The sequence below is a fragment of the Pempheris klunzingeri genome, chromosome 16 (genome assembly GCF_042242105.1).
Source record: "Pempheris klunzingeri isolate RE-2024b chromosome 16, fPemKlu1.hap1, whole genome shotgun sequence".
Taxonomy (NCBI): Eukaryota; Metazoa; Chordata; class Actinopteri; order Acropomatiformes; family Pempheridae; genus Pempheris; species Pempheris klunzingeri.
The window spans coordinates 21,817,398-21,835,324 of NC_092027.1; the positions used below are offsets into that span (position 1 = coordinate 21,817,398).

Here is a 17,927-nt window from a genome sequence, read left to right on the forward strand (position 1 = left end):
CTCTTGCATCAGACCGCATGCTGATAAATCTTTTATTTTCATTCTGAATTAATCAGCCAATAAAGCCAGGATGTGAAGAATCCACGCTTAATCTACCGATTCATTGATTTGTAAAACTGAATGAAACAGTGAGAGATGTCGTCACATTGTCTCCCAGAGCCCAAAGCGACTCCTTCACCGTGCTAGTTTTGTCCAACCATCAGTCCAAACCTCAGAATGATCAGAAGGGTTCAAAATGGGGAAAACCAGCTGAACTTGTTCATACTGTATCATATTTTAGAAGCTCTTTGCATGCTGGGCGTGCAGCAGTCTTTGTCTGTGCAGTAACTAGTTATTAAATCCGTCAAATCAATGACGCGAAGTGCAATTTTTCCCTCTGAGGTGTGGTGGAGTTGAAGGAATGCACTTCCTTACATTCAACTACTGTAAAAACAAACATTCCTGCAGTAGTTACTCTCTCTGTCTGAGAGAAGAGTGGTGAGAAGTCTTGATCCTCACGTCTGTGCGTGAGTACACAGTTGGAGCCGGGGCACGGTTAGCCTAGCTTAGCATAAAGACTGGAACCAGGGGCAACAGTTAGCCTGGCTGTGCAGAAGCTCAATCAACAGATTCATTCAAAAAAATGTGTCACTCCTGAACATGCTGATCCGTCCCATGTGAAACAGTTCAAACATAACACATGTTAACTCTTGAAATCTTCTCTGCAGGAACCACCCAGTGTGCATCACTCAGCTACTGACAGTTATGGCGACAATTGTGATGGAGAGAATTGGGCGAGTGTTCATCAGCCTGCAGCAGATCAGGGGGGTTCCCCGGATGCTGACTGAGGCGGCCCCCTCCATGCCCGGCACCATGAGGGACTCTGAGGTCCCCTACTACTTCAGGGAGCGCTTCGTCTGCACGGGCTACCGACCTCTCTACCAAAACTGGCGTTACTACTTCCTGTCTTTATTCCAGCGCCACAATGAGACCATCAACATCTGGACTCACCTGCTGGCGTTTTTGGTTTTTCTCATTAAACTGCACCAACTTGCTGAGACTGTGGACTTTGTCGGTGATCCTCATTCGTGGCCCCTGTTGATCCTCATCCTGTCCTCCTTGACCTACTCGGCATTCAGCGTAGCAGCTCACCTCCTGGGTGGCAAGTCTGAGCTCTGTCACTATACCTTCTTCTTTCTGGACTATGTTGGGGTGGCACAGTATCAGTACGGCAGTGCTATAGTTCACTTTTACTATGCTGTGGATGAGAGTCTGCACAGACACGTGCATGGGATCTTCATGCCTGCTGCTGCTGTCCTCAGCTGTCTGTCATGCCTGGGATGCTGCTATGGCAAATACTGCAACCACAGCCTGCCCACCTGGGTACGTAAGGTGTGCCAGGTGGTGCCCTCAGCGCTCGCCTACGTCTGGGACAGCAGTCCTGTGGCTAAGAGACTGGTGTCGTGGTCTACAGGCAGCAATGATCCAGCCATTATCTATCACTTTGGCCAGGTGGCTTTCTTTCTCAGCTGTGCCTTCTTCTTCACCTTCCCCCTGCTGGAGCGCTGCTTCCCTGGGCGCTGTGACTTTGTGGGACAGAGTCATCAGGTGTTCCACGTGTTTCTGTCTTGCTGCACCCTGTGTCAGATCCACGCCTCCTACCTCGACTTTGTGGGCCGGAGGCAGCTGTACTCACGCCTGCATCGCAGCGGTGAGGCTGCTGTCTTTGTGGGACTGTACGTGGTCGCTTTGGCTGGATGCACGCTGATCGCTGTCTTCATGCTGAGGAAAGTTAAACAAGTGCTCGACTTGAAAACCCAAAAGTCCACATAATAGATTAGATGTTGTACGAAAGCATTCGTGTGCCTTTCCTTCTAGACTTAGTGCTTTGATAGAAAGTGAACTAATCATATTTGCGGCAGGCTCATATTATGTAAATGTATATTTTTATTGAACCGTTAATCACAGAGGCCCTGTTTGTGATCTAATCACAAGTGGATAGCTCTGAATACAGATGTGAATGCTTGCAGGATGTGTTTCGATATCCAGTTGCTCAGACCACATTGGGATGTGATCTGGGCCACATGTGATCACATTTTTTCAGCAGTTTGTACGTGTGTGTGTGTGTCCAGGGCTGCACGGAGGGCCGCCTACTCACCTAACGTCCTCTGCCTGAGTAGAAGGTGCGCTGATAAGGCAAAATTTGACTTTCTATTATCTAGATTTTTTTTTTGTACTGTTAAAACACTTGCATAAAGAGCAGAAGCGTGTGAGGTGCGTTTCAATGGCAGGTGCTGGCAGACGTACATAGAGCTGTCCACTTGTGATGGGATCACCGAAGATATATTAAGATATAAAGCGTATTTTGGTACTGATTTGTATTCAAATATTTGCAATAATTGGCAGTATCAGTATTTTTTTATGCATCAGTAAAGGCTGGTGCTTTTCTAGAAAGGGAACATAATCCAGATCTGATTCTAAAATCTTCTATATGCCACTGCTACTGATAAAAATGACATAGTTTGATTTATGTCATATAAATAAATATGTATATATATATGGAAATGCACACTGGCAACATTTTTGCAGACAAAGATCTACTTATACACTATAACATAGCAACATTAGAAAAGTCCAGCATTATCCAGAGTAATAATAAAGTTCCAACACTTTGTCGCTGTGCCTTGTGAGGCAGTTGTTTGCACATTTTTATATTTAACTCATGTGCTGCCTCTAGACTGTATTTAAGAAAGCTGGATATTTTTTTATGAGGGATCTTACGTACAATCAAGTCTTAATTCGATGGAAATTTTGTATTTTTAAACATGCGGTATTTTGTATTATGTATTACACATGTGCCAGCAATCACTGGATTGTGGCTCATCGGAAATCTTGTTTGTGCCTTTTTGAATCATGAGGGAAAAACACGAGTGTGCTAATTACAGATAAAGGTACCATGTTAATGTTTGTCTTTGGGAGATAGTAATGCCCACTACTGACCAAGATGCAAAGTGGGAATGAGTTACACAGACGGTGCGACAGAGCTGGTCTGGAGGCAAAGATGTATAGGGTATTAAATAAGAACTTATTTTCATGAAGTACAACTTCTCTCATAACCGTGTTTGAGTCTCGTGTGTAGAATTGACCAATGATGCTACATCTCATCTCCTGACATCTTTCTGGCCACTGCGCCGAACTTTGTTGTGCAAAAATATCAAACGTGTCTGAAAATGACTGCGAGGGACCAGATAGGTGGGGAGAATTGGGTTGTATTAATAGGAGCGTGCTGACCTTTGCACACTGTGCAAGGAACAACTTAACAAAAGTGTATTTTCAACACCAGTAAAAATGTAACCTCTTTTATATTGTGTGATCTAATGCTTTGCCTCTGACTGATGTTTTATTCACTGAAACTACCTTATTGTGCCTGTTGATGTCAAGAAACTGTTGCAGATTTATTTCTCTTAATGCACTTTTATTTTCATTCAACATTATGTCAAATCTGTAGAGTTTTGCCATTATTTTTTTCTCGCTGTTGTCCAATGATATTAATGTCAGCCAATGGCCTCCTGCTTGTGATGTCCTCAGTCCACCTACTGTTTCCTAGTCGGGCTATTTTTGGTTGGACTCAAGCCCAAGAGCAACAGAATGAGATGATTGCTTTGTAACACTCACTCGCATGAAAATGTATAATCTTATTGCAAGCGCAGTAATTTCAGTTGCAAAAGATGAAATGGAGTTGAAAAGAATAGTGTACAACGACTGTCTTATGATGCAAAACAGAGAGCATGCTGAATCTGATGGCTGCTCCTTGATGGATGTGTCCCAATGGTTAATTTGTCTCCTTAGCAACCTGTTAAACAGTGTTCCTCCTAGCAGGACCCCAGCTGTTATTTACATACTGGAAGGACACACTTGACACTGTGATGCTGTGCATGTGTGTTGGTGATTAATAAGCTCAGACTAATGACTAGCACAAAGGGAATCGGTGCCTTATTGCACTGAGTTTGCATGCCCTCTGTAATGGGAGATATGTGTGTGTGTGTGTGTGTGTGTGTGTGTGTGTGTGTGTGTGTGTGTGTATGTATGTATATATATATATATACACACATATATGTGTGTGTGTGTGTATACACAACAAGACAAGGGGGTGCCTCTGATCACCCACAAGGGTGTTTGCTTTCTTTATCGTTTTATCATCATGTTGCTTTCTTCATCGTATTATTATCGTCTTTATTATCTTCTGCACTTGCAATCCTGAAGGTAACGTAATCCCCAGCAGGTTACTGACTGTAGTTTGATTTTTTTTTTCCTGTCTCTTTCTGTGCCTTAGTAGTGTTACCAAACCGGCAGATGATGTAGAAGGTTAAACATTATCAATAAAAGCAAAGTAATATGTTTGAAGCATTGTGTTGTAGGCATCGAATGATGAATGATATTTTAAAAGTACGTTCTTTGTTGTGTCTTAGTGCGGTCAGTCCACGATCCACGGGTCCCTTCTAGCTTCCTATTGATAAAAGTAGGATTGGGGAGTTAAATCTTTCTAAAATCAACAGATGTTTCAGTTGGACAGTTTCAGGGGTGTGTAGGAGGCTCACCAAGGCAGTATCATCTGCATATTTGATACAGAAATTCAACAATCCATGAAATCAAGCCATCTCCAGGTGAACACATTGTAATCAATATCAGAATCAGAATTACTTTAATAATCCCCAGGGGGAAATTGCTTATATATATATAATATATCTGATAAAATACTGGCTTGAATAAATGGATCAATGCATCAACCCCCTTTTCACTGTCGAAGCTCACTTTTTCTATTCTGGCGTCCTATTTTCAACCCGACTGTTGTCAGACAGATTTGTCAGCTCGTCACTCTCGTCAGCTCGTCTTTCCATCTTCAGTCTGAAATTGCCGTGACTCTAACTGATTTCGGTGGGTGAAGGGGATTCAATTTTCCCAAACCAGTCATTTGAGACCAACGTATTGGCCTAAGTCTTACGTCATTTAACGTCAACATTGATGCATCCCCTTGCCAACATACTGGTTTTAATGAGGTTTAACAACGGTTGACAACAGCCTGACAACACAGTTAGTCCATTGTTAGTACCACCGCGGCGCTCATTAGATAATGGCTTTTTATTACCAATAAACCGTTGTTCCATGTCATGATGCCAGACCAGAATCTGTCCAGTTTAGTAATGAATTGACAGTAATACTGTGCTGTGCTCTTTGTCGAGTCCAACGCAAGGCAGCCAGTTGTTCCCTTCCTGTCTGGACGTGGATCACCTTAGTAAAGCCCTGTCTTACCACTGGTATAAACTAACACTGGCACAATTATCCTGATGGCTAACAAGGCCATTGGTTTACATTGTTAACAGCAAAGGTGAGAGGACACAACCTTTTGGCTGATGAAAGAAAGATGAGCGCCGCACATGGATGTAGACAGTAGGGAAGCTGTGAATCCATCTTATGAGGGCATGAAGACAACGTTTTTTACGGTGACGTAAAATTGGTGCTGTGAAACGAGCCCATTGAGGTGATTTTGCTCCAAATGATGGTGCCACATTCACTGTCAGATGTGGCCTAGCATACGGCTCCCAGGTGTTAGTTATGGCACAGTTGTGTACATAAATCTGGTGTCAAATAAACCCTTTTTAAATGCTTGTTTTTGTTTTTCTCACATTTTGAAGTAAGTGGTGTTTAGGTTGAATCTGGTTGCTCAGAGAGTTGAGAGACTGGCTGTGCCCACCATGCACATGCAGAGTCGCTGCATCTCCAGCTTTTGAGATGAGCCTTCACAGAGTTATTTAACTTGCCATCATCAGCATGAATATCCATCTGACCAGGCTCCAGGTTATGTGTCTGAGATGGAGAGTATGTTACCGTTGAAAGAAGAGCAGAAAGCAGCACTGAAGGCTTCTCTCAGTGGAAAAGATGCTTTCGCTCTTCTCCTGACAAGTTTTTTAGCAAAGTTTTAAGGTTTGTTGATCTGATTGGTTGAAGTTAGCCTGTATGCGACAGTGATTGGTCGACGTTTCATCCAATCATCTGCCACGTTTTTTTTTTTTTTAACATACCCACCCTTTAAAAACAGCTTCTATGTCTCTATTGGCAATTTCCCAGATGGTTCAGTGAAACAACAACAAACTCCCCTCAGGCTCCCTGCATTCTCATTGAATGTTGCTCCAGTCATTTGAGTGAGCTCCTGAAAAAGAGACAAAGATGGAACTGAAACAAAACACTGTTCATCCATTATTTCATTATTCCAAATCAAAATGACCAGCTGAGTTGACATACATGAAGGTCAGTGTTTCGCTGAGTCAGGAGCTTGATCTCATCTTCCATTTGGCTCACTTTGTTGCGCCACTCCTCCTCCATATTTCTGCTCAGTCTTTCCAGCTCCTGCACTCTCTGGAAGCTCTCTTCCTGCAGAGTTTTAAACTTGGTGGCCACCTCTTCTTCTCTTACAAACCACCGGTTCTCCCACTCTGCATTAAAGGCCGTCAATGTCTTGTCAAAGGAAACTTTGATGTCCTTAGTCTCCTCCTCTGAGGGGGATTCAGAGGTTTGGTTCCTCTCTTCTTTCCCCAATTCATACTCGAACTTGAACACGAGCTGGTCAAAGCGTCTCCCCCAGTGCTGTTTGACCTGCTGGGTCACCAACTGCTGCTCACGCACAGCTTCCTGAAGCAAGAGGACCTCCTGATCTTTCTCCTGAAGTTTTCTTACCATCTCTGCCAGTCTCTGGTCGGTTCTTGCTGACTCTAGAACCATTTCCTGTTTGACCTTCTCCTAGCTGGGCTATCTGCCGCCTCAAGGCAGCAGTTTTTGAGAGGTTGAAAAACTGTCCACAGACAGACAGACAGACAAAGAAAAACACACACACAGACTCACGGTGAAAATAATACCAGCCAGGTTGTCAGGGCTGGTAAAACAAACAGCATTCTTTTGGAGTTAACACTTGTTGTAAAACTAAGACATCTCTAAATGTGTCCTTTATTACAATCCTTTATCAGTTTGCCTCACGTAGATCAAACTCCAAAGAGATGCCGTGTTGTGCACCATCTGTGTGTGAAAAAGCTTCATTAGTATTTAGCTTAAGGACAGAACAACAAGGACCCAAACCCAAATAGCACTTTGTCTGAAGACAGAAGAAAAGCTGTTTGCTCTGTGATTACACCCAAAGCTTCGTCATAAACCAGAAAGTTGTGTTACTGGTTCTTTAGCTCAAGTGTAAATATCAAAGCGATACTGCTGGCCGTATTTGGCGAATTCTGTTGTGCATTTAAGCTTCGCTTAGTCGTTGTTATTTACATTTGAAGTGAGTAGGACCTTTTGTACACTGCTCCTGTTCTTCTGACCTCTGGTAAGAAGCCTTTTTTCACCATCAATAGATATATTTATAGTAATTATGTTGCAGTATGTTCGTTATTGTGTGTCTATAAAAAATATTGATACCAGCTAACTAGAGGGTGTCTGTCTGTCTGTCTGTCTGTCATTCTTCATCGTCTCCGTTGCTGCTGTGATTGTTAAATAACTTTTTTGAATTGATAAATACATCGACACGTCTTCTGTCCCCTCCTGGTTAATGTGATCGCTCAAAGTGTGTTTAATGTAATAATTTACACGTTTAATGTTTGTATTGTCAGACTATTGCAACAATATCCTAAATCTGATGGCAGTTTATGAATGCTACCTGTAGAGCAGGTAGACAGTAATCAGGACACAGTTTGGGGAGGGGGTTTGGTCCATGATCACAACCGAACCCCTAAGCCACGCTTAGTTTTGGGGTGTGTGAAACATTTTTTTGTGTGGTAAAGGGCCAAAAGCAGACAAACACCACTATCCCTGGACTTGTCTCTTGCAGCAAAAAAGTGGATTTATACTTTGGCTGTAATTACCAGACTACAATCAAGTAAGCTGCATTGCATTCTTTACTTCTGAGACATTATCACATAATAATTGGGCTCTGTAAGTTTAAGTTCATTTTCAGGTAATAAATACAGGGAAAAAATTCCAGCCCTGCTTCAATGTGTAAATACATTGTAACTGGACTAAATCAGAGGTTCCCCACCTTGATCTATATTGCCCATTTATTCAAATTAGAAATGTTTAAATTGCTTAAAGTGGGCTTTAATATCTGGGAGCCTTAATCCTGTGAATTGATAAATGAAGATGGTCTTTGCTGTTTCAGTCACTGTATGGTAAAGAAGATGGGATTAGGATGTTTTCTGCACCTAAACTGAGCTGCCTACAGTAATATAAGCACTTAAAATAGTACCAAATTTGATAAAAACATGCAATTCATTCTTGTGGAAAGACAAAATAGAAATTTAGATTAAGGTTGAGAAAAATCCAGAAGCCTGTGCATCAAGCATCAAGTTTGAGACACTTGGCACATCCCCAAGAGCACGTCCCTGCCTGGTTCTCCAAATATATCAACATTGATCTAACAGCGTGCCCGGGAACTATTACAGCCTGATTTCTCCTACTGTTAATTACTATTATTCTCCTATTAAGCATCCGCAATAGCCTCAGCCAGCACCAACGAATCAGCACAAAGTCAATTCTACCGCATGTTAATAAACATAGATGAAATAGCCGTCAAGCAAAGCACAGGTTTTGGAGAAGATACTGAAGTCCCCCCATCTCCCTCGAGATGAGAGAGGAGAGTTGGGTACCTGGAGGCACATGGGGGATGGCCTGGACGAGGCCTCTGTACCGAACTTGGGTCAAAGTTACGAATGGCAGGTCAGGCGAGGTGGGATCGGACAGAACCGCACCACCCTTCTGACGAGTGCATCCATGCATCATGTCTGTGAGGTCGGGGTGCATAGCACAGGTGGAGGGAGTAAGTGTCCAGTTGGGATGAGACCAAAGGAGGTTTAAAGCAGGAAGTCTGCAGCTCAAAGGCAACCGCAAACCCATCCAACAATGGATGCCAGACAGAGACCCGGAGGTGTCCAGAGACCAATGAGGTCACATTTTGTGGATTTTAACTCTTGAAATCTTCTCTGCAGGAACCACCCAGTGTGCATCACTCAGCTACTGACAGTTATGGCGACAATTGTGATGGAGAGAATTGGGCGAGTGTTCATCAGCCTGCAGCAGATCAGGGGGGTTCCCCGGATGCTGACTGAGGCGGCCCCCTCCATGCCCGGCACCATGAGGGACTCTGAGGTCCCCTTCTACTTCAGGGAGCGCTTCGTCTGCACGGGCTACCGACCTCTCTACCAAAACTGGCGTTACTACTTCCTGTCTTTATTCCAGCGCCACAATGAGACCATCAACATCTGGACTCACCTGCTGGCGTTTTTGGTTTTTCTCATTAAACTGCACCAACTTGCTGAGACCGTGGACTTTGTCGGCGATCCTCATTCGTGGCCCCTGTTGATCCTCATCCTGTCCTCCTTGACCTACTCGGCATTCAGCGTAGCAGCTCACCTCCTGGGTGGCAAGTCTGAGCTCTGTCACTATACCTTCTTCTTTCTGGACTATGTTGGGGTGGCACAGTATCAGTACGGCAGTGCTATAGTTCACTTTTACTATGCTGTGGATGAGAGTCTGCACAGACACGTGCATGGGATCTTCATGCCTGCTGCTGCTGTCCTCAGCTGTCTGTCATGCCTGGGATGCTGCTATGGCAAATACTGCAGCCACAGCCTGCCCACTTGGGTGTATAAGGTGTGCCAGGTGGTGCCCTCAGCGCTCGCCTTTATCTGGGACAGCAGTCCTGTGGCTAAGAGACTGGTGTCGTGGTCTACAGGCAGCAATGATCCAGCCATTATCTATCACTTTGGCCAGGTGGCTTTCTTTCTCAGCTGTGCCTTCTTCTTCACCTTCCCCCTGCTGGAGCGCTGCTTCCCTGGGCGCTGTGACTTTGTGGGACAGAGTCATCAGGTGTTCCACGTGTTTCTGTCTTGCTGCACCCTGTGTCAGATCCACGCCTCCTACCTCGACTTTGTGGGCCGGAGGCAGCTGTACTCACGCCTGCATCGCAGCGGCGAGGCTGCTGTCTTTGTGGGACTGTACGTGGTCGCTTTGGCTGGATGCACGCTGATCGCTGTCTTCATGCTGAGGAAAGTTAAACAAGTGCTCGACTTAGAAACTAAGTCCAAATAACATGTCGGCATAGATTAACCTGGACATGTCTAAAGGTATAACAATCCATCTACCACATCCTCTAAAACGCAATAATTGCATATATTTGCAGAAAATTACATTTCATTTTGTGGACACTGGGGGGCTTACATGCTGTACCATTACTTAGCTGGGCGCAGTGACTTTTGGTAATCTCTGCTGGTTGCTTGGTATCCTCAGGGTGACAACAAGATATGACCAAGAAGAAGTACGGCATGAAGCCTCTCATAAAACCCTTCCTCTAGCCCTTGCGTTGTCCTCGGGTCACACTGGCCCGCCGCTGTGCCAGCTGGGGCAAGTAATACCGTGTGCTGCAGGTGTAAGAAATATATCTTGTGTGCACTTGCATACTGCCCTACATGTGCTAACTGGGGGTTTAGTGAAGGCGGGACAGGTTGACCCAGAGGACACGGGTTGTATACAGAATATGAGGACAAGCGGCATCACAAACTGACATCTACTCGTCTACACGACTACTCACATGGCCAGTTGATGAACTTCTTTGCTCACAAATTCATGCCAGTATTGGTAAACTAAGCTACCAAATATGCACTCTGAGATGAACGTTTATAAGGATTAATTTCGCCTCCTCGAGCAGATCTTCTGAGTGAGCCCATTGGAATTAATTGATTCAACAAACTAGATGTGATGCTTACGTTAGCTCACATTTAGTTCTAGTTTGTGCTGTTAACAGGATGAAGTGCTGGACTGCACACTGTTTCAGTACTAGTGTCTCAATGACAGCATCAGTTATGCTGCATGTTATTTTAAAGTGCATAAAAGTTATTATTACATTACAAAAATTGGCGTTCCATAAACTATTCTAAAACTGAATGTGGGGGATCTTGCTTGCACTCAGGTGGTTCCAGACAAAGTGAAAAATACCTTTCTGCTGCCCCCAGGTGTTGACAACCGTACATTTATTTGAAATGCATCAGCAGGAAGACCTGGTTTATTTTCCCATGTCATGTGTAGAATTGTTTTTCTGCCCCCTCTGGTGCAAACCTTAGAGATGATATTGTTCACCCCACTTGCAGGTGTCAGATATATTGACCCCCCCCCTCCCCATACCCTTACTGGCTCTGCGGTCTGGCCCCAGTCTTGCTGTGTATTGGTGTGTACTGGTCCATTCTGCACGGCTCAGTTACTCACTTAAAACCCTGAATCAGCTGAATTATGGCACTGTTGGACTCTCTCCCACATTCCTCCTGTCTGACTCACAATAGAAGGGGCCAGCCTGCCTCCCTCGTGATAAGTTCCAAATTAAATTTCATCACTGCTCATCCGACTTAATGGGGCTCAAAACACTCAGAGCAACAATGCTCGGCCCAAGTGTCAATGTTCTATTGTAAAAGAAAAATGTCATAGATGCTAGATGCTCTATGTCATAGATAATTTGACGTTACTTACTGTTGGTGGATGGTCTAGAGGTCAGACAGAGTGTGTTTGGTCAACCCCACACCGAATCCCCTCGACAGCCATGTGTCATACTGAAGTTTCCTTGAGAAGCACTAAGCCGTAAACCTCCCCATTTATTGCATGCGCCACACAGTGAAGGTGCTTTGGAATGAGGTGCAGCAAAATATTTCTGATTTATGACATGAATTTCAAATGAGCTTCTGGTAAGAAGCTCATTTTGTAATTGTTTTGTAATTTTGTAATTGTGAAATTTTGTAATTGTGCCTTAATCGGTCATCCAGGACTGAAGCTTTTTAGCCATGCTAACAGCTAATGGCTAAGACCTCCAAGGATGGCAGGGCCATATTGGTGGTTTGTCGGTGCTGTTACATATTTCATCAACTATTACATGGACTGTGATAAAAGTTCATGGTTTCCAGAGGATAAGGCCTGCTGACTTTGGTGATCCCATGACTTTGACTGTTAGTCTTAAGGAATATCACACGGGCAGCCATGAAATTTGGTAGAGATATTGATGGTGCCAAGAGGACAAACCCCAATGACTTGATTCCTTTTCCAGAGAAACATCTCAACATCTATTGGATGGATTAGCACAAAATGTTCATGGTTCCCAGATGATTTACCCTACTGATGTTGGCGATTCCTTGACTTTTCATGTCACCACAAAGTGGAATTTGTGGTCTTTCGACTGTCTAACTATTGGATTAATTGCCACTGCTAATGGTACAGATCATGCACCCCTCAGGATGAATTGTAATCACTTTGGTGATCCTTTAAAGAGGGACTACAGACTTAAACATGTTTTTGAGCTGTGAACAAAATTATATGACTGCACTGCAATGCAAATGTTAATGTGGACATTTCTTACTAAGTATATAAAAATCTGCATTTCATGGGTTGAAGATCTACTGTTACTGAACCTCAGATACACAGTATATAGAGACAGGGTTGAAGCATCAAAACTAGAACTAGAAATATTCTGCTACATCTCTAGACTTTCAGGTGTGTGATGGTGACGCCTGCACCTCCTCTGTTACACCTTTGGCCACACACACTGCAGGGCTCTCTGTGTGTGGTGCTGCTGAGTGATGTGGCTGCTGGCCTGGAACACTACATCCTTTAGGAGGACTGAGGGCTTCCTGTGCTCCAGCGGATCCATTCTCAAGAGGCATTTGTCTGCAGAGAGCATGCTCAGAGTAGAACCCCACGGTCCGGTTGGTTGTAGTCATCACTTTTGTTAAATAAGCACAACCGACTGTCTGATCTACGCAGCTAGCTGCTGTGCAAAATGATTCTAGGCCTTTAGTGACCAACCCAAAGCGGGAGAAAAGTTCAGTATGTTAGAAAAGTCACAGTCAAAAGCACAGATCTAATTGCATGCATACTTAATGCAAATGTGGTAGTCTACATATCTGTGTATAGTATGCAGGTTTGCACCACCAGTGTTAAGCTGCCAGCTGGATAAGCAGGTTTGCATGCAGGAATTTCCAAATGCTTCATGATCAGGACTATAAACCACATCTAAACAGCAGGCGACGGACGGACATTGGCCGGTTTACAAATGCTTGTGCTAATGTGCAACATTTACTCTGTGAAATAAACAGTTTCCTTATCGCTGGCAACAAAGCAACTTAAGAGGCTTCTTTGTGTTACAAATGAATTTATAATCCGCTTGGAACTAAAATGGAGATGTTTATCTTTACAATTTGAGTGAACAAAATAACGGGAATTAATCATGAATCAGTCTTCTTACTGATGTAGAAATGTTTGAACACCATTCAATCAATAATACCACGTACATGGTTTCTCAGCAAGGTCTGCAGGATTTTACTGGCAGATTTTACATGTGCGCACACACACATGCACACGCGCGCACACACACACACACACACGCACACACACACACACCACATATCTCTCTCTCAAAGAGGCAGTGTTTGGTTCTCCTACAGGTAACTGTATCTGGCTTACCTCAGTTGATTCATTGCACACAGCCACAGTTGTCTATATGGTTTTGTGTGTGTGTGTGTGTGTGTTTGGTCTGTGTGCTGTGTCTGTGTGGAATTCCCTGAAGGATGGATGAAGCAGAAAGAAAATGAGGTAGAGAGGGGAGAAAAAGGGGGCCGGGGTCTAAGCTTGAGAAAATAAAGAAAGAAAAGAAGAAGGGAAGAGGAGAGGAGATCTAAAAAACACTACAAAAAGTGTAGGAGGTAGGCAAAGAAAGAAGCAGCCTTAATCACTATACATTAAAAATGATATTGTTAAACAGAGGGTTAAATGGAATATCATGTTTAAAAGGGCAGAATGAAAATATGAATAAAGTTCAGTACTGTCTCTTTAAGCTGTGCAGCCAGTGTGGTCCTCAGTGTGGAGGGAGAGGACAGTCAAGTTTACCAGAATATCACCAATCACTTCCTGTTGTTTCCAGTATTAAACATCTCTGTAGGGCTGCAACCAGTGATTATTGTCACTACTGATTATTTTATCAATTAATTGTTTGGTCTATAAAAAAAAATCCTGTCACTATTTGCTAAAGTCTGAAGCGATGTCTACAAATTGTGTGTTTGATACGACCAAATATCCAAAACCCAATTTGTCTGATGTCACATAAGACAAGTTAAGGTAGGAAACACAACTGAGAGGCTTTTTTTTTTTCCCTATTATGGGCAGTTTTATTTTAAACATGAAAACTTAATGTGCAGGGAAGGCTGGTTTGTACACTCATCAAAAGGCGCACCTGACCCAAAGGTGCCCCCATAAGCTGCATTAATAAGAAATATGGAAACGTGTTAATAGGCAGGTGGGTCCTGCTTTATTGGCTATTTAGGCTCCTACTTATTCTGTATTTCAGAATAAGAACACTGGGTGTAATCTCTGAGGGAGGAATCTGGGGTGAAACAATAGATTTTTTTCACATCTATCTTAAAACAAGCATGAATATGTCCATTAAAAGAGCTGCTGGTTGCTGCACTTCTTCCGTCATAACTCACCTCTAAAGTAAGACGTGGGAGATCATTCCATGCATTTTATGTTAAGCCTAAATTAACATGAGGCTTTGGGAGTCCAGGTTAATTGAATATAGTGGGTATGTTCCAGAGTTTCATACATTTTGTACATGAAATAACTGTGGCTCAGAGAGAGAACACTGTCAGAGGAAGTGAAAAGAAATTCTGCACTAAAAAGACAATGACTCTGAAGACAGCCAACGATTCAGACTCTCAGAAGTCTCTCATTAGCTTTGCTTTAACTTCATATTACATAATGCATTACCTGTCGCTGGGATGTGATTTGATGAGGGGATCTCTTCTTGGCTAGTATCGATAGAGGGACCAATAACTATCACACACACCAATAACTTTCAGTTCACCTACAGGCATGCAGCTGTTGTACTAAAACACACTTGAAAACATGTGAACCTTTCCTTTAACAGGAGCCATCAGCTTATCTTTGCCCCCGGGCCCCTGGACAGATCAGTCTGTCAGTCAGTGACGCTCCACTTCACCACACATCCACCTTTTTTAACACACAAACATGTAGATTTTACAAACACCATCTCTGCTGCTTATTAATTTACCTCTGGCTTTGACTTTCTCTAAAATTCTAATCCTTTTGTGTCACATCAGACTGCATGTGGTATTTTCCCCTTTTGTCTTTTATTTTGAAAGCCGTGTCTCCTCACTTCCGGAGCTCGTCATCAGTAACTGTTGCAGCTTGACGCGAGCGAGGGACGGCTACCCGCGCGGAGCACACACACACACACACACATACACACTTACACACAAACACAAACACACACATACACACAAACACAAAGGGAGCGGAAGGAGCTGCAGCGATGGGGATCAAACTGTACTACACCACGGTGACGGCCTCGCGGACGGTGAGTGAGGACGCTGACATTTTTAACGGACCTCACCGTTGTGTGAGCCTTCAGCTCCGTTAGCGGCGGCTCGCAGCGCCCAGTCCCGCAGACACACCCAGCACCCCGTCACTCAGCGGCTCCCCCGGACCGACGGCGGTGGGCCTGTGCTGCTGCTCGGCGCCCATTTACTTCATTATTGTAACGTCAGCGTTAACAGACGGCAGCGAAATGAAGACTCCGGTCAGCACCCGGGAAAGTAGTTAAACAGACAGGCTTGTAAAGACGAGGCTGCACCGCGCGGTTCCGCCTCATTTCCGTTATCTTAGTAGAGGAGAGGTGCTTTTTTTTTTTTTTTTTTTTTTAGTAGCGAGCGTGTTTGGCTAGCTGTTTTATTTTCACACATCTCTCCTAAAAAAAAATGGACCTTATTGCTGATCCCGAGCTGTGACTCGTTGTTGGTACATTAGGTTGGCCGGAATGGCACAGTGGGGCGACCGTATGCACCCGTTTCCTGTTTCGAGATCTGTGCGCCAAACTTCATGTAAAAAACTGTCATTTTAAGGGTGCCTCGGTTTTGGGCGAATATGAGCTCTAACGCCGAGGCCTTTTACAAACTATGTGTTTAACAGTTCATCAAACGCACTAGAGAGAGATGTTGTAAGTAAATGTCAGCTTAGGTAAGTGGCACACCTGCTACTCAATCTTCTTGTTCCAGTTCCTGTGGGATCACCAACCCACTTAACATCGGAAGTGGTACTGAAATCTGATTAGTTGCTTCAGTATTCGTGAGCCGAATCGACCAGCAGACCCTCAAATGTATTATGATTAGTAGACTGTTATATTATTTGATGTAGGTGTTAGTTGTCAAGCAAGATGCTTGTAATTAGTGTGATCTGTAATGAGGATTTGCTACATATTACCATGTTGTATATCAGGATGGGTGGAGTGGAACAGGTTGACATGCAGACATCAATAAACTGACTAAAACATCCTTTTGCAGGAATGGTTTTTGCAGCTTTATGCAAACAGAGAATGGCAAAGCGCTGAACATCTGGTGCTTGTTAGATGTGAGGAAGTCATGTAGTGGAAAAGTTTTAGTGTGAGGTAACCTGCCAGTTTGTGCCTGGCTGTAGACGCCTTTTAGAGGAAGGATTGGTTAGAAGTCAATGGCATTCTGCCCGCTGTCTTCAACACCTGCTGCACAGCCATCTTATTTAGTCCTGCTAAAGCATTTCTCTCTCATTTTCCACAGAAATGTTGAATTATTGTTGAGAAATTATGGACGCAAAGATGAATCTTAAAGGATTTAATGGCTCCCATGTGCATATGAATATGTGCAGTTCACTTTAACGGAATAACATTGTTCAGAATAGTAGCCAGCATCTGTGTATTCAGGTTTATTTTAATGTCTCCTGGTGTATATTTTCTCTGTTTGAGTTTATTTAGACCACAGATTATCCTTCCTGTTCCAAAATATAAGCACTTATTAGCGCTTTGTGTTGCGTTTTAGTGGGTATTTCTCTTCACATCACTTAATATCTCACCGAAAGTCTTATCTCACATTGGATTTCTCCAATTTTACTTACTTTAACTGCCCTAACGTGTTGTTCTTCACATGATTCAGAGAGGCCTTCAACTGTGGCGTCTACTTTGACAAGGCGCTTCCCTTTTTTCAGTTTAAGGACATGCCGTTAGCCTTACTACAACTGTGTGTGCGGCCAACCAAAGGCCAGCGTGTGTGTGTCTCGAGTTAGTGGCGTGGATAGGTGTGGTCACTTTAACAACACCCGCTTCCCCAAACGGATAGCAGAGGGTTCACTACGTCTGTTAATCAACATCCAGCAGCCAGATAAAGCAGCTGCTTTTTAAAGACACAGCCTCAAAAAGTACTCAGATCATATATTTGAGTTTTCCTGCTACAGCACCATGCCTAGAACAATGTCTGCAGCTCCCTGTCCTTTAGCAGAAATAATATGTTTATTTGAAAACTCCATCGCTCTTCTGCTTCACTAAGTTCTTAAAACTGTCACCAATAAAAGCAGGATATGAAGAAGCTGCATGCTCAGGGTTTAATGAATCGACTGGAAGCAGTTTCTGATGGCCGCTGTTGCTTTTCAGGTGAAGTCTCAACAGGCAGAAGTGATGCGAATCCTTGACAGTAAAAGCATCCAGTACGAGCTCATCGACATCTCTGTGGGCGGAGAGCTTCGTGACGAAATGAGAAGCAAAGCGGGGAACCCCACTGCAGTGCCTCCCCAGCTTTTCAATGAAGACCAGTACTGTGGGGTGAGGAAAGCACACACACACACACACACACACACACACACACACACACACACACACACACACACACACACACACACACACTGCATTGTTTTTTTAAAAAGCAAAATACCAAGCAGACTACAGCTGAACTCCTCAGCAAAGGAGCGAGTAACCAACTCCTCAAATCCTCCTTTAATAGGCGTCATTCCAGTGTAAAGTCAGCACACTTGAGCATGAAATATGGAAATGTGTGTTTGTC

At 43.7% G+C, this 17,927-nt stretch overlaps 3 protein-coding genes across 4 annotated transcripts in view; all 3 read left to right on the forward strand.

Moving 5' to 3' along the window:
- Positions 1-710: 710 nt before the first annotated feature.
- Positions 711-1,826, forward strand: LOC139215542 (membrane progestin receptor alpha-B-like). Its single transcript, XM_070846534.1, has one exon. The coding sequence runs from the start codon at positions 745-747 to the stop codon at positions 1,810-1,812; it is 1,068 nt and encodes a 355-aa protein (XP_070702635.1). The 5' UTR covers positions 711-744; the 3' UTR covers positions 1,813-1,826.
- A 7,179-nt stretch (positions 1,827-9,005) lies between these two features.
- Positions 9,006-10,104, forward strand: LOC139215642 (membrane progestin receptor alpha-B-like). Its single transcript, XM_070846667.1, has one exon. It carries the CDS (start codon positions 9,040-9,042, stop codon positions 10,102-10,104), a length of 1,065 nt encoding a protein of 354 aa, XP_070702768.1. The 5' UTR covers positions 9,006-9,039.
- Positions 10,105-15,275: 5,171 nt separating this feature from the next.
- Positions 15,276-17,927, forward strand: part of sh3bgrl3 (SH3 domain binding glutamate-rich protein like 3) — a 65,628-nt gene continuing 62,976 nt past the window's right edge. For both annotated transcript variants that reach the window (XM_070846009.1, XM_070846008.1), the window contains exons 1-2: positions 15,276-15,421; positions 17,522-17,689. In XM_070846009.1, coding sequence (XP_070702110.1) covers positions 15,377-15,421; positions 17,522-17,689 — 213 coding nt within the window. In that variant the 5' untranslated portion in view covers positions 15,276-15,376. The remainder of the gene's footprint in view (positions 15,422-17,521; positions 17,690-17,927) is intronic.